At 42.8% G+C, this 16,924-nt stretch overlaps 1 protein-coding gene across 2 annotated transcripts in view; it reads right to left on the bottom strand.

Moving 5' to 3' along the window:
• Positions 1-14,669, bottom strand: part of SP3 (Sp3 transcription factor) — a 34,185-nt gene extending 19,516 nt beyond the window's left edge. Inside the window, exons 1-5 of one of the 2 annotated variants that reach the window (XM_066322798.1) lie at positions 14,375-14,669; positions 13,912-14,036; positions 13,618-13,734; positions 3,371-3,461; positions 2,096-3,265 (exon numbers count right to left, since the gene is read on the bottom strand). In XM_066322798.1, coding sequence (XP_066178895.1) covers positions 2,096-3,265; positions 3,371-3,461; positions 13,618-13,734; positions 13,912-14,036; positions 14,375-14,381 — 1,510 coding nt within the window. In that variant the 5' untranslated portion in view covers positions 14,382-14,669. Of the gene's footprint in view, positions 1-2,095; positions 3,462-13,617; positions 13,735-13,911; positions 14,037-14,374 lie in introns of both variants that reach the window. The other variant, XM_066322797.1, reaches the window with a different exon arrangement.
• Positions 14,670-16,924: the final 2,255 nt, after the last annotated feature.

Here is a 16,924-nt window from a genome sequence, read left to right as displayed (position 1 = left end):
CTTCTAACATAAAGGAAGGACTAATTACATTCTCCCCAAATTTAGGGAATGGCAGTTTTAATACCTTCCAATCCATTTATTATTCCTAGACAAGTAGGAAAAAATGTCACTATAAATCCCCATCTTATCTTTAATATAACCAGGTGTTTATAGCAATGCACTTCAGGTAATAGTTTCTGCTATTCATCTAGTATTTCTGCCTATTTAATCACATTTCATATATCCCATTTACTCTCTTGCCTTCCCATGTGAAATTCCTTATAGGAGGATACAGTTAAAAGAATGCTTGATGGGACTCCCTTGCAATTTATTATAAACTACCATTATAAACTACCAAAATGATACACAGTACAGATCAGACTCAACTTCTTTCTCATATGCCTAGCTGGTTTGGGGTTTTTTTTGCTTTCTTTCTCCTTTTCCTCTCTATCTTTCTTCTCAAGTTTCTCCTACATTACTCCATAAAAGCAATACCATTAGCTACATGATCCTACACAAAATATAAATCTCAGAAATAACCTTCCTTGTATTAGCCAGAGAACTAATAATAATTAGTAAAGGCCTCATTTTCCAAGACAGGTTCTGATATCTGAATTTAGCTGTATTAACATGCAGAATATATGCTTTATTTTTATTGATGTCTTTACCCTCATAGGCAACAATGTGTGATGGAGATAAACCAAGACTTCCTGTGGTGACTGTAAACAGAAAGTTGAAGAATCAAGATCACATAGAAGAGTAAATGCTGTGAGCAGAGCACATCCCTTTGGTGCTGCTGCATACAAGGCAATGAAGAGTAGGCTTATCTAGATCTGAGTAACTTTACTTGATGGTAAGTTCATAATACAGAAGTCAATTCCAAAAAAAAAAACAAACTAAAAACCATCCCAGCATATTATTTTCAATTCAAATTTTAGATTTCAAATGGGAAAGCAAGCTTCTTGACATAGAATACAGCAGTATCGGTAACTATGTAAGTATTGTAATCAGTAGCCTTTTGAAACAAAACTCAGCAGGTCTTCTAGGCATGTTTCATTTAACATTGCATTCTTCTCACAGCCCTAAATAGACATACAATACAAACCATGCACGTTTTACTTAAATATTTATTCTTCAGTATCTTCATGAACCAGAGAGCTGGATCACATGATTATACCAAAACAGTGATTCCCAAGCCACTTTGTGCAACAATTCTCTCCCAAATGACCCCTACTGCTCACTCTGCCCCTCATAATTAGCCTGGGCACAACCCAATGAAGTGTTTAATGGGCTTCTCCTATAGCAAAATCTCCTGAACCACAATAATCTCTTATTCTTTTTGTTTAGGCAATTATGCCCTGAAATTTGGAACACACTGTATCAAATTTACCAAAAATAAACAGGCATGTTTATTTTTTCCCACATTAAGAAACATCTATTTTAAGAAAAAATATTTTTTCTTCACTGAGATAAAACACCATGATACTCATGATTAATGATTGTACTTTAAAACATAATGCAAGTAAGCAGTACTGAACATTCACACATATTCTTAGGCACAACCTCCATTTTGATAGCTGCATGCTTGTTTCACTGCTGCTTACACAAGTTTCCTACATCATAATACTGATAGTAATTCAGTAGGAAATTAAAAAAAGCAGATGAATAACAACACCTCAGGGGGTCTAAAAATTTTAAGGGGAAAATATTGCATAAACAGAAATACTTGGATTTTCCATAGAAATTTAGCTATTCAGGACTAGGAAGAGTAAGTATGTTAATGATACTGATGCCTTAATAGCCAGATTTCCCCCTTTTCAATTTAGTATACAGATCTTCTGCATGGTAAGACCTTTAAGCACAAACATTGAAGTGCTGTTAACTAATATGACTACTTGGGAGTTACATGAGCTCATACTAAAAGGAGTGAGGTATGTTCTACAATTACAGTTTCTAATGGAACAGCAGTTTCAAATAAAATCTAGCATCACCATGTTTAACCCACTGTGTTCCATAAGCTTCAACAGCAACACAATGATTTTCTGATTATCGCCAGTTAAACCAACAACATGCAGTAATTAAAAACAATCTTTTGCAAAAAGAGTAAAATAAATACCTGCAGGACTGCCAGCATTTTCTCCTTGATGCAGCTGAATACCAGCAGAATCTATAGAGTTTACTGTAACTGTCTGTAGATTTGGCAATTGAGCAGTGCTTAGACTAACTGGAGTTGATGTCAACGCACCACCTGCTGCAACTTGACCAAGAGTGAGAGTCTGCACAGGGGTCAGAGTTATTTGTTGACCAGGCGCATTCTGAATTTGCAAGTTCTGCAAGTTCTGAACTCCTTGCACTTGAAATGTCTGCCAGGTTATCTGCCCAGAAGGGGTCACTGTTTGTGCCTGAATTAAGAAGGTTCCAGGATTCAGCTGCAGTTGAAGATTTTGAAGAGCCTGTTGAGATATACTTTGACTTGCTTGAACACCATGGATTGTCTGTTGCGCAATACCTTGTACAATCTGGGCTTGACTGGTTGGCTGCTGCGACTCTTGTAGCTGTATGTGTTGTACAATTGGCTGTGCTGTGGAGACCTGAATATTCTGAGCCTGTGTGTCATCAGAGACTGACGTCTGGATGTAATTTCCCTGAAGATCAGAACCATGAACTTGACCACTAGTTGTGGTCAAGTCATTTGCATTTTGTTCCAATATACTTGAACTGTCTATGGTAACGGGCAATTGTGATGAAGATGACGTTGGCACAAATAAGTCATTATCAGTGGCAGTTTCTGTAATTTCAGGAGAAACTTGCTCACCAGTCCTTTCAGAAGTATCTGAACTATCCATGGCCTGTCCGGTATTTATCAAGTGCCCATCTGCATTAATGCCTGCTGTCATGGTTTGAGAACCACTGCCAAGTCCCAGAGAATCTAGATCAACACTATTAATGGGTACAAAAGTAATATTTCCTGGCAGTCCAAGAGGGACATTAGCAACCACTTGTGCTTGGCCAGGGTAAGACGAACCACCAATTGCAACTCCCTGAACCTGGACTTGACCAGACTGACCAGATAAGATATTCTGAATATTAGCTGAAGATGTTCCAGAGGCAATGATGGTTTGATTCGAGCCAGGAATGATCTGAATTTGACCAGTTTCTTGATTTATACTGCTATTATCAGAAGAGGCTGCAAAGCCAAGTTGAACCTGCTGACCATCCGCTGTCTGGATCTGCGGTATTACTTGGTATTGTACGTTAGACACTGTACCATTCGACGAATCTGATCCTGGTGCAACAGAAAAGATTTGTTGATTTTGCAAACTCTGAATAGGAAGGACATACTGCCCACTTGATGTTACTGTGGCAGCACCTGGAATCTGTACTATATTACCAGCTTCATCCTTTATAGTGGTAGGAGCTGCAGACAAGACCTCCCATCTGTTTGGAGCTCCAGCTAATTGCACAGAAGCCAAATCCCCTGTCTGAATAAAAAGAAAAAAGAAAACAAAAAATTAAAACAAACGTCGTACAGACTATGTGTTAGACCAGTCATGCAATTCAACACTAGATATTGAAAACATGCAGTACAGCTCACATAACCATCAGCAATTGGATCAAAACTATGAAATACAGATTTTATAAGTGATCTAATGTCTAAGTCAGGGTAGCCAGCCTGTGGGTCATGATCTGCACATTGCTTGCGAACATGTCAAATGCAGCTCCTATGTCCTGGCTGTGTCAGGTGACCAGCAGCAGGGTTATTCTGGTGGCAGGGCTGCTGGGTAATCCAAACCCCTGGCTGTGGGAAGGAGGGAGCTGGCAGGGGATGCTGGAGCTCTCATCACCAACTCACCCTGGGACTCAGAAACACTCTTTGCCCAGCTAGGCACCTCTTGCAAAGAAGTGGAAGAATTGCCATAAAGCCAGTGTTGCCTAGATCTCCACTGCCTTTCAACTCTGTTTCATACTTGTGCGTGTTTTGACTCCCAGCAGAACAGAGAATGTTAAGAAGTGATGTAGTCACACAGTTAGAATGATAGGACAACCTCAGTTTGTTACACGTAACACAAAGCTCTAGTATTTAAAAGCTAGTAGGAGTTAGTTTCACTAAGGAAGAAAACTCCTAGACTAAGAACTTTTACACTGAAATCATGTTTGGATTAGTCATATGCATCAGTTAGAAAGGGAAAAAAAAATCTATCTTCATTAAGTTGGAACAATAGAAGAGGCCAGTGTTTCAGAGCAGACCCCAGATGCTTAAAGAGCCTATTATGCATTTGGTTTTTATTCAGTAAAGAAAAGGTAAATTGCACTTACCTTTCTTTACCAAAGCAAGCTTTTTCAGAATAGAGTATTAAGAATTAGATTTAACATCCTGCAATACTTAGCACAGATTTGCATAGTCAACCAGCTTGGTATTGTAAGTAACCATCAATCTAAAAAATATGAAGTAAAGTTTCTCTTTAGCTGTTTCACCATACTACAGTAAACCAGTGGAATAACTTAATATTAGCAACACGTAACTAACTTGTTTTACAACCAGTTCAGCTCTGTGAAACAAATCTAGTCTCTCTGGCAGAGCCCAGAGGATATAGAAAGAAAAGCTCTGGTTTGTCCTTCTGCACTTATCCTGTGATCGCTCCTGGTAGGGAAGTTACCAGAATATATCGCAACTTTTCTCTGATGCTGCATTCTGACTTCCTTTAGAACAAAACCAGGACATGCAAAATACAACACACATCTAATTCTTTCCTAACACAGCACTGAGACCTACGCAGTCTGAAATACTCCTGCAGTATGCACCTGAGTGAATTTAGTCCACAGCATTAGATGGGACTTCACCAGTTTCATATTCTTATCTTATTCCAGCCCATAACACTACAATATTTACATGTAAAGGAAAAATACTGTATTTAGTCTGAGTACTTATTAGAAGAAGTTTTACTGTGCTTACCAAGCTTCATTTTCAATAAGGAAACACATATCATGGTCCTAAATTCTTCACAAGAACTCTTAAAAATTATTATTGTGCAAAAATCAAAAGAATGCCAGCCTTCTTCAGGCCTCAAAGACACAGATCATTGACTCTTATTAAGAGGACTCAGTGATCCTTGGGGATCCTTTCCAGCTCAAAGTATTCTGTGGTTCATAATTTTTCAGGTAGTATATTATTAAATAGAATCAGCATCACCAGAACAAAACTAATGTTATGGCCTTAATGCTTCATGGAAAAGAAAGAGAAAAAGAAAAACAATAATTCTCTATTATTTTCTTTTCCTTTTATATTGATCAACCTTTCATTTAAAATATATATTTAAATTTTGTAGTCTTTCAAACTCCTAACTTATGATACTAGAAGAACAAACATGCAATATTCCATATCACAAATCTTACCTAGAAGTCAACAAGTTCTATTTTCCTTTGCTACCACATTAGCTTTATACACTTGTGTTTAATATTGCTTACACATAGATTTCAGTTGCTGAAATGCTGCCAAGAAAGTTCATAACTACTCAATTCACAAGCATATAAATACCTATTAACTGAAGTTTTCATAAAATATCAAAAGACCCATAGAAGTCATAGGTAAACATCAGTCAGAAAATACAAGAAGCAAAAATATGATTGTTATTTGTTTAAAGTGTGTCATTATAAAATAAATGTATAATATAATGTGCTGATAGCTGTTAGAACAAAAGAGAAAGGAAAAGTAATATAAACCGTATAATTTATCACTGATTGAAAACTATGTACAAGCAAATGTTGAAAGCTTCGGTTAAACTGGACTGATCTAATACACAGTAAGTAACACGTCTGTATCAACTCATATGTAATATCCTCCACAAAAATACTTCAAAGGGAATACATTTCCTTCGTGATATGGAAATGACCTACTTTATTCTTCTCCCAAAACGTATCTCGATTTCCATATTGGCATTTCCATGTTGGGCATGCATCTCACTCTCTCACAATCTAGTGAAATCATCCCTCAAATCCTGCTCTGTAATGATTTTAGCACAACAGAGCTACTCTTTCAGTAGATGTACTTGTCAGTCCATGGAGAAGTTCAGGGCAGCCATGCATGAGGATATGAAGCTATGCTACATATACAACATAAAATGCCTGCTATTCGTATTGCTCTTACAGCTGCCTATATCAGACACCACCAGCTAAATTATGTGGAGGGAGGAGCAAAAAGACAATGAGGCTTTCAAGAAGCTATCAGGCAGCTATCAAAACTACTAGCATTAAAGCATGAAAAAAACCTGCATGGTGAAGAGTATTTGAGATGCTCTCTAATCTCAAATGGTCATCATCAGCCTATCATAACAAGACTGACTGTTATGGTCTTTCACAAAGTCTGCTGAGACAAGACACTCCTTGGACTTCTTCTCCTATTAACTAAAGAGTAATAACCTTTCTTTATGTTCTCAGGCAATTAAGCACTTTTGCAGCAACTCAAAAGTTCTGCCACTGATACATGAGCAGCAATATCTGCAGCCCAGTCACTTACTGAGCTTTACATTCAAGATACACCAGTTTGTTTGCTGCCTCAGCCATCCGTGAAAATTATTTAGAGGGTAGAGATAAAGCAACAGTTTCCTTATCAACTGATACTCAGGCAGCAGTTATTTGGCAGCTGTTCCTTTAAGAGAAGGCTGGACTGTTTCAATCCAAAGGCTCTATTTCAAGAGGAAGGGACAAAGATCTGAGGAAAGTTCAGCTCTACTCAGCCAAGGAGGAGAGAGAACAGGAAGCAACGGGGAATTCACTGGAAGCAGCATCAGGAAACAAGAAAAAGAGACAGGAACAGAGCAAAGAGAGTAGCTGACACAAGGCTTAGGATGAATTAAAATCAAATGATATGTCCACCCAAAGAAAGGTCAAGTACCAACAAAGAGTGAAAGCAACAACCACTGTTCAGCCTGTCTTTTGATTCTTTAACAGTCCTTGTATAATTTCCACTGGGTAAAATAAAGAGATGTCTCTGAGAAAAAAGTCTCATCCCTGAAGAATCACAAGTCATGATAAATAAAAATCTAGTAACTGTCTTGTTCAATATATTTAGATAAAATTACAGCAAAATTAAGTCAAATGTGGAAGGAGATAAGAGAAAACAGAAAATAAAATACCTTTCAGAAGTGATCTAATCTGTACTGAATGATAGGACTTCATAAAAAGAATAAAATATGCTTCACCAAAGTAAAATAGAGAGGAGGAAAGAGGAGAAATACCCCAGTAAGAACTGGTATCTGTTGTAGACGCCTGCATCTCATCATGTCAAATGTGCACATGTCATTAGCCATCAGTATTTTATTACTAAAGTCTACCAAACATTTATCTGTGCTGGTGGACTGCTTTTTACTGCACTTTTCAGAAAGTCACTTTTGCCCCATTTAGTCCTGGAGCAAAATCATCAGCTAAACAACCAGAGGTGGACAGATAATGAGTCACGAGCTCCTAAATATTTAAAAATCACACACCTAATGAAGAAGATTGGACACTGCCTCATCCAAATTGTTGTTTTATGAAAGAGTTAGGGTTCTAATGCATGGGTTTAATAATACCATGTGTTTACCAAGCTACAGTAAACTATCTGTGCATTCTTAGGTCATTACAAATACAAGATAAAATGCACTTGCTTCAACTCTTTCATTAAAGTATGAGCTAATACATTCTATCTTGCATTTGCCATAGGTTAAAAACATGTTCAACATCAGTCACTGTGGTTCAGCTGAAACAAAACTGTTTGTTAAGGCAAGTTAGTTCTGTTGCATGTTTGAGCCCTCTGCCAATGAAGCCACTCAATTTAGAGTAATACTTCTGCCCAAATTAAATGTTTGGAAAAAGAGCGAGCATTTCAGGAAAAAACCTATTATCTGGGGCTGCTTAAAATCTTATTTTAAAAGAAACTCCAATCTGGTGAAATATATCTAACTGTGTCTCAATTAAAGAATATCTGTATCTTTTTGCTTGACATGGACAACAGCCAAAACTTCAACAGTTTGTTATCAATCGGCAGAAGTTCTCAACTTGTCCAAATTAAGACAATCCAATATCCCTGACCTTAGCAGAAGCAAGGAAACTGAAGTATTAAGAAAAGACATGGCAACAAGGATACCTTTTTAACTAGATCACAGGTAACTTCTTTTGTTTATTAATTATTAAATCTACATATGTATATGAATCTCAGTATAAATACATGCCAAACTAGCATTCTTTGAAATTGTTTGTTTTCCTCCCGCTTTCAGCTCAGGTGCTGAAGAGTCTATCAAATCATCAAGAGAACAAGAAAGAGGACCTGGGATCAGTCACTCACATATTGATCTTTGGGAAGGCAATGGAGCAAATAACCTTGAAAATAACCTTGAAAAACTTAACCTTCAAATAACCTTGAGGGAGAAAAAGTAGTAGTGTCCAGAAGTAGTCAGCCTATACTTAGGAAGGGGAAATAATGCTGAAATAACTAACCTCACAATGCCCTATGTATGATGAGAAGACTACCTTGGTAGATGGGGTTAGGCAAGGCATTTTATTTATCACTACATTAGTCAGGCTTTTGACACTGTCTGTCCCTCATAATATGAGAAAAACCCTTTTTTAATATCATATGAGTTACCAAACACTGCCCAGAGAGACACTGGAGTCTCTATCCTTGGAGCTCTTCAAACCCATTGGACACACCTCTGAACAACCTCCTCTCACTGAGTCTACTTTGAGCAAGGAGGAGCAGATCAGTCGTTCTCCAGACATCCTTACCAGCATCAACTTTCTGTGAAATCTTAGACTTCTTACTAATGTTTAATATTAGAGAACTTCTTTGTCTATGCTGCTTTTAAATATGAAAATGTTTTAAACCATACATTCATTTTCTTACTTTCTCCAAAACTATTAGCAGAAATAAAACAAAAATTTTTAAGAACATCCCTAAAGCACCTTCTTCTAAAGGAACTTCAACACTTGGTTCTGATACAGCATTAGAAAGATATAACTGGAATACAAACACCAAAGAACATTTTAAAAGGCAACCTTCTGGACAGCAGCAGGACAAATATACCGTTAGCCATCACATTCTAGTGAAACTTCTTTGTTTTGCAAAAGTAAGGAACAGACAGAAGCAAGACAATTCCAGGCAGACTTTTCTATAGTGGCTGAACACATTCTGGTGCATCTGTTCACATCCAGAACCTAGCATCAGGAAGTTATCACCCACAAAGTGAAAATGGATGTCAGAATAATTCTGAACTTCCTCAAAATGATCATATAGCCAGAAAACCAAGTATTATGGGTAACTCTGACACATGGTATTCATGCATATTTTTGCCTAGTGGAAAACATGAAATTTAAAATGCCTTCCCCTTTCTCCATCCTGTCAGCACTATTCCTATTTCCCCCTAAACTGAGTTTAAACTAGGTGCATCCCAGATGGTTAACCCTCTGAGGCATAAACCAACTAGAATTCCAGACTTTTATTAGGTTCTGTGAGGTACTGATACTCAATTGTAAAGCTCAAGACATGCTGAAGCAGTCTTAAAACACTCCAACCTTTACATGTAAAAGACACAGAAATCCTTTGTCTACAGCAAAGAAATTATGCTCATCCTCCCCACATATGCTAATTATTAACCTGTCCAAATGTTTTCCACATCTTGTTGACAAGCAACAACACAAATAAATCATAAAAATCATTCTTCTCAACCTTTTTTTTTTTTTTAGACTAGCGAATCAGAGCAGCCCACTTCACACAAGATGAAACTACACACCTCAACTGGGGCAGTCACCCCTGACAGCTCCCATCCTTTGGCAGCTGTCGGAGCCAACAGTTTTCTCAGCCAGGCTGCCACTCTTCCCAATTCACCTGCCTTCCAGACCTCCCACAAAACCTCCCATCAGTCTTGCACCTTATCCTCACCTATCCAGTCCAACCCAGCACAACCATAAGAATGGCCCTTGGGAGCATGAGAGTTCTAAGACAGCCTTTAGCTTCGCATCACAATGAAGTAAGAGAACAAACAACTGGTTATCATCTCAGCTTTGTAGCTGCTTAAACAATCATCTGATCATGCTACAACCATACAGCTGACCATCAAGGCTCTGACCTAAATCTGTCTGCTCTTTTGTTTCCTCCCTTATGCACAGCTTTACGACCTTCTGCTTTGCTTCTCATTTTCATCTAGTGCTAAAATCTTCACAGATGTTTAAACTGGAATATTTATAACTAAATGAAAAAGAATTCTAAATATGAAAGTTTGAAATAGAATTATAAGTCACAGATAAATAGTGAAAAAGCAAGACCCAAACTAAAATTTCTCAGATTTTAAACTCCCAAGAGAAAGACATCCTGAGAGACCAAAATGTGAGCTGTCATTCTACGTCAGGCAGTAGCACATACCATCCCAGAAAGGCTCTCGCACAAACCAGCAGGCGCAGCAATATTCAAGGCAAAGTTCCCATGGCAAGTGTTTGAACCAACCATGGATGTAGCAGTATGGCAACCAAAGAAAAGATTTTCAGGTAAGCAAGCCACAAACTCAAGGCCATCTGCACTAATATCAAACACCATCAGGAAACGTGTTGGTGTTGGCTGATCATTAGGCAGATCATGGTGTCAAAACTGAAAGACTGCAATCTTCATCAATGCACAAAGACAAGATCAGCAGTAATTCCTGCTAGTGCCTCTCATCCAAAAGGAAATACAGTTTCAACCACTATAGTCGGCCAAGCTGAAAACCTTGTTATCTAAAGACAGCCTGCCAAGTCATTGACAGGATGGAAAGGAGAAGAGGGTTGAGTTTGGTTCTGTCAGTTGCCTTCTTCATTTGCTTTTTATTACACAGTCTTTTTACTTCCTCACTAATCCTTTCAGTGGTGTAACAGCACTGTCCATTCAGACAGTAGTCCTGGACTCAGATACCGATACAGAAGCATAGGATAATTTCAGCTGGAAAGGACCTCTGAAGGTCATCTGGTCCAACCCCTGAGCTCAAAGCAGGGCAAACTAGATCATTACAAACACAATCACATTTGCTTCAGTTCTTCCTCAAATCCCAGACACACAGTATTCCCTGCATTCCCTATGGGAGTTCTGCTGTTGCTTTTAAATCATACTGCTGGTCTCTTGGGGAGCAGCTGCAGCATACTATTTCAGCCAGGAAAGCAGTATGCTAGCCCAGCAGGCTGGCTCCAGCCCTGCCAGCTTCTACCAAGCAAATGTCAGTAAAACAGTAACAAAATAACCTCCAAACAGCATCGTTCTCCCTTTACGTGCAGGCTCTTCAAGCACTTCTTAAGAGGAAATACCTAGTTTGACTTGTATTATCCATTTGTGTGGATTGAGAGTTCTACCAGATGTTCAGCAGTCAGAATTGCAGTCCAGGTATAGAATGCAATAGGAAAGAGCTGCCCTCCCAGTGCTACATTTGGCATCCTCACCCATGCACAGGTCCCAAACTGATTGCGCTATACTCCTGGGAAAATGATGAGCATCACAAACTGCAGGAAGACAAATATGTTGGTCTGTGCATATAGATTTCATTTTCCATGACTTATGAGGTACCTACAAATTAAGTCTTTTTTAGCTTCTTCTTCCTTCTTCTGTCCTCCAATACGATAAACACAAAGGCCCAGAAAAAAAGAATTTTTATTGCACTAAATTTCTTTTGTTCTGTTTTTTACATGGAATGTATTTCACGGCCTTTAATCCTTCCCCCCTCTTTATTAAGGTCATCTTAATTAACTCCAGTATCTAGTTCAGCTACTGTTCGGTATCTCCTTCAATTTATATTTAGTTTCCACCTAAAATATTCTGCATCATTCAAGAGCTATGTTGTAGGAGTGTAAAAATTACCAGAATGCTATAACCTAACTCACAGAAGATATGTAGGAAGGGCCTATCTGCATGTAAAGAAAGTAGTGAGTAAGCTTATAATCACTTAGTTTTTAACTAAGATTTGGGTTTCTCTTGAATTGCATTTGCTTTCCCCTGAAAAGTCTCTTGCACATTAACACAACAACATATTAATTTAACAGGAGTAAAGAATTACCACATCGAAACTGCCAGGGAACCATTTGTCCTGCACCAGCATTCTAGTACCCTTTCAGACCTACTGCTCATCCCAATCAATCAATCCACCCCCAAGATACACAATTCCAGCTGTACGAGAGCAACCTTAGAGGTGGATATAGGAAAACAAGCAATCATTTAAACATCATTTATTTTTCAGTATGTTTATGCTCTTCAGCAGTATATGCATCCAGTATTATGAAACAAATCTTAGATGTATCGGGCACTTTACAGCATCTAGAAAGATTTAAAAAAACATCCTGCTTGAGCAAATAAATAGGTTTGTCAGAAAGGATGCTTGAAAGGGGTTGGAATCTTAATATAATTTTGAGCTCTGTCATTAGTCTACAACCTGCTGTATGACCTCAGACAGCTATTTTGCTTCAGCTTCCCTTTATGTAAAGTAAGCTGTAATGCACAGATGAAAAGTGTTTTAAAGTTTAGCAAGTATTTAGAAACTTCTACCACTAACACTTCGACATTTGCTAAAAGCTTGCCAAAGCCACTTCATCCATCAGTACAATGCTTTGCAGTATTTTTTCCTGTTTGCAAAATCCTTACACTATACAAAGCTGTTGTACAGCAAGCATAAAACACAAGTCTTCCTTTAAGAGAAGAAAAAGGCATGTTTGTTTGGGTATTTTTTTGCTATTGTTAAGGATTTTTTGTAAGAAAAAGAAATTATAGAGGCAATATGTGCTATTTTCCAAGGGCTAAGGCCAAAATGTTACATCATGTCATTTAAGAAGGTATTTTGAATCTTTCCTTTAATATACCAATATTTTTAGGTATCAGTTATTTAGAAATGCATAATCTCTTTGAATTTTATGAGCATATGTCAACACGAGATTTAGCTAGACCAATTAAGGAACAAGAGTTTTCATTAGCCTTTTGTTACGGGGATTGTTAAACTAGCTTCAACAAGAATACGTTTCTAGTCTGCAAGATCCATCTCATCGCACCAGGTCCCGAGGTCACCAAGGCTCCTTTCAGAGACGACGGCGCATGAGAGATAAGGACAGAAAATGCTACGAGGAACCGCACGATAACCCTCCCTAGAAAAACAGCGCGATACAGGAAGCAGCCTTCCACCACCCGCGTTCGCTTCTAAACAGCCATTTTACTTCACTACATCCTTCCCTACAGCCAGCCTTCATTTTGTGTTCCTGCCTGGCTGCGCGGCTCCAGGCTGAGAGCCTGGCGAGGATACCGGGGGCGCGCTCAGGTGGAGGTGAGATGCCTCCCAGCCTCTCCGGGTTCCAAGCGAGCCGTTCCGGTGCCAAGGTCGGAGGAGGGAAGCTTCCCGCCTCCCCCCGTTTTTGAAAGTAAATGAAGGCGCCGTTCCCAATGGCGGGGGAGGGGGGAGCTTGGCTCCCTCCTCCTCCCGGGAGCCCGGCTCCTCCTGGAGAGGCAGGGGAGCCCGGGGACCCCTCTCCTGGCAGGTCGGCCCTGCTATCGTCCCTCCCCCCGGGCGGGCAGTGCCGTGTGTCCCGTCCCTCCCCCCGGGCGGGCGGGCTGGCTGTGCTGTCTCTCCCCCCGGCAGGCCGTGCGAGAGCGGCGGGGCGGGCACTCACCGCTCCGGCAGAGTGAGAGGCAGCGGCGGCGGCGGCGGCCTCATCCTCCTCCGGCGACGGCGGGCCGATCTTGCTGCAGGTGGCCGCCAGCAGAGCGAGCGGTGACGGCTGCGCGTCCTACCCACAATGGGCGGGTTCAGGGAGAGAAGGGGGGTGGCGGTTAGTGCGGGACAGCGACCGGGCTCCTCGCAGACGCGCACACAGGAAGCGGCGGCGGCGGCACCGGCTCCGCACCCGCTCACAACGTGTCACCCGGGGGAGGGGGGGAAGGGGCCCAGCCGGGCCTGCGCTCACCTGGGGGGCGGCCGCCCCGGCGGAGGCCGAGGCGGCGCCGTTGCCGTGCTGGAGATATTCGCTGTGGCTGCTGCTGTCCACGTCTAAGGCAGCCATTTCCTCTTGTTTCACGGGCTTCTCGGGAGCTGCGGGCACAGCGGGGAGGGGGAGGGGAGAGTCACTGACGGGAGCGATCACCCCCCTCCCTCCCTCTCCCTCCCTCCCTTCCTCCCTCCCTCTCCCCCCCCCTAACCCCAGCGCTCCCCCCGCCCTCCCGCACGGAGCCCTCCTCCTCCTCCTCCTCCTCCTCCCCGTGCTGCTGCCCCTGCCCCTCTTCTCCCTCCTCCCCCTGCTCCTCCTGCTGCTGCTCTCAGTGCCGCTCTCGCCTCGCTCGCACACGGACGCTCCGGGGCCGGAGCGGGAACGCGCAGGGCCGGAGCAGGAGCGGGGAGCCCCCGGGGCGGCTCGGTCGGTGCGTACGTACCGGTCATGGTGTGAGTGCGAGCGGCCGGCTGGCTGGCTGGCTGGGCGGGAGGCAGGCAGGCTGGCTGGCTCGCACACAGGCCCTGCTGGCTAGGGCTAGGCGGCTGCCGCCGGGGACATGCTTATTGTGCTCACGGCGGGCTGAAGCGGCGGCGGCGGCCCGAGCCTACTCCGGGTTTTTTTTCCTATTTTGATTGACGGTGCGGGAAAGCCGAAAGGTGGGGCTTGCCGCGGGAGAGGGGGCCCGGCCGACACCGCCGCCCGCCCGCCCGCCTGCCAGCCCGGAACTCCCGCCCACGCTCGCGCGCGCGCGCTCTCATTGGCTGCGCCGCGCCGCCGCCGCCGCTCGCACGGGCCGCCCGGGCTGCCAGTCACCCGCCGGGGGCCGGGGGGGGCGCCCCATGCCGGGGCGGCTTCCTGTTTGCCAGGGCTAGTGCGGGGAACAATGAGCGGGACCCGCCGGGAGCCCGCGGCCCGCGCCGGCCCGGGACCCGCCGCCGCGCTCCCCTGACACGGCGGGGCCCGCCCGCCCGCCGGGGTCAGCGCACAGGCACAGCTGCGCGGCCGTGGCGCTATCCTTCCAGCCCCCACCTCCCCCCGCGCCCCCGCCGCCGTTGTGCCCGGGGGGCGCCGGGCCAGGGCTGCGATCTTTCGAAGTGTCCCCGCCGGGGCTGTCACTCACGGCTGGCGACAGCCGCGGCTCCGGGGCGGACAGCTCCTGACAGACGGCGCCGCCGCGCTTTGTCCCTTCGGCGCTAAGATGTCGGCGCGCGGTCCCCAGGGGAGCCGGTCCGCCCGGGCGGGCGCTGCCCGGAGGCTGCCGCTGCGGGACCGGGCGCCTGGGTCAGCGCCGGCCGCAGCCCGGGAGCAGCGCCCGCCTCAGCGGGGCGATCCCGCCGTTGCGTAAGCGCTGTGGAGGGCTCGCACCTGCCTGACCCGGGCGGCGGAACCTAAAACCTCCGCTGGCTCTAAGGCGGAACAAAACCCGTTCAGGATAAGGCCGCGAGTGTGATTTTAACGCGACACGTCTTCCCAGCGGGTGTACCTGCCCTGAGCTGGGCACCTGAGCCTTGGCAGGGATCGAGCATTTGTGCCACCAGGCTTTATTTTCATCGTGTTAAGGAGAATTAGTAAGATTCCCCTCGACGTCAGTTTGCTGGTCTGTCTCGTGTTATGCAACACAAAGGAAACTGGGAGCTCTTGGATTGTTAAACTAAGGCAGGAAATATGTTTAAAACGTTACATAAGTATACGATGATACAGGAATGATCATTAGTGGGGCCTGTTTCTCTGTAACACCACTTAGCTTGTGAAGGGTTCCTGTTAAGGGGAGCAATTTGGGCTTGGCCTTCCGTCACATCTGAGTGCATGTGCGGGGTCATAGGACAGCGTGTAGGTTGAGGCACTGATTTTGACCCTTGGCTTGCAAATTCTCCCGAAGAAAGAGTTTTCCATGGTTACCCTTAGTGTGGTGTTCCAAGGAGTCTCAATGAGGCCGAAAAACCTCAAACCTACTTTCCTGTTACAATCTTTAATGTAATTAGAACTGAGGATTAACTAGGAGATACACTGAGCACAGTCTCATATGGCCACAGTTGGGCTGAGTATGTGGAGTCCCAGGCTCCTGAGATAAACTCGTGGCAAAATTAGTAACTAGGAAACCCAGTATGGTCAGGATTTTCAATAGTCTCTCTGAGCAGAGAATAAACAGTGCTTTTTAATCAGTCCCAGCGCTATGATCTTGCAGTAACTGCCCAATCTTAACTTAAAAACTATTACAGAGCAGGAGAAAACACTCAGAAAATGTTAATTTAATATCAGGAAGTTACAATGGATGAAAATTGCAGTATTTCACTGTCAGTGGAAGATTGTTCTTACTGTGTGATGTTTAATCTTATTTCTAGCGAATTTACTTTTGCTGGTATGTTGAGAGTACCTTTGGGTGACTTAATAGTAAGTTGTAAATTAATCCCCAATCTTTTTGTCACAATTCATTTTTTCCAAGGCAGTTAAAAAGAAAAAAAACAACACAAAAAACCAAACCCTTCTATTTGTTAAATGTCTATATTTGTTTACATAGTCTCTTGTAATTCTACTTTAGAATCAGTTGTTGGCAAGGTAGATAACACAACCGTAAAGAAGAAGGTTCTTTTGCAATTTGTATTTTTTATTTTAATAAGCAAAAGTTGTAACTAGAAGCAGAAGTCAGGGTTTTTTTGAACAATGTCAGAACTAATTTTTAGCCAGTGAAAGCTAATAAACACAGCCTTTAAAAATGCATCAATATACATACATAAGGACATTTCAGGAAAAAAATGAAAATGTAAAATTACCTGACTATTGCATTATTTTTAAAAAAGACTTCTACTGCTAGTATAGAACTTGGAGTTTGTTTGGCAATATCAGAAGTTGCTAGTGAAATGTATGAGAGTCTGTCATACTGAAACCAGAAGTATTACTGATTAGACTTTCAGTAACTGAGCTGTTCATTTAAAGACTGATGTATAAGAGAAATAATTCTTGTTAAGATGCTGTGACAGGGAAAATTATG

This window comes from Sylvia atricapilla, chromosome 7, assembly GCF_009819655.1.
Source record: "Sylvia atricapilla isolate bSylAtr1 chromosome 7, bSylAtr1.pri, whole genome shotgun sequence".
Lineage (NCBI taxonomy): Eukaryota > Metazoa > Chordata > Aves > Passeriformes > Sylviidae > Sylvia > Sylvia atricapilla.
The sequence above is the reverse complement of the archived record's forward strand: the minus strand, read 5'-3'. Positions and strand labels throughout refer to the sequence as shown.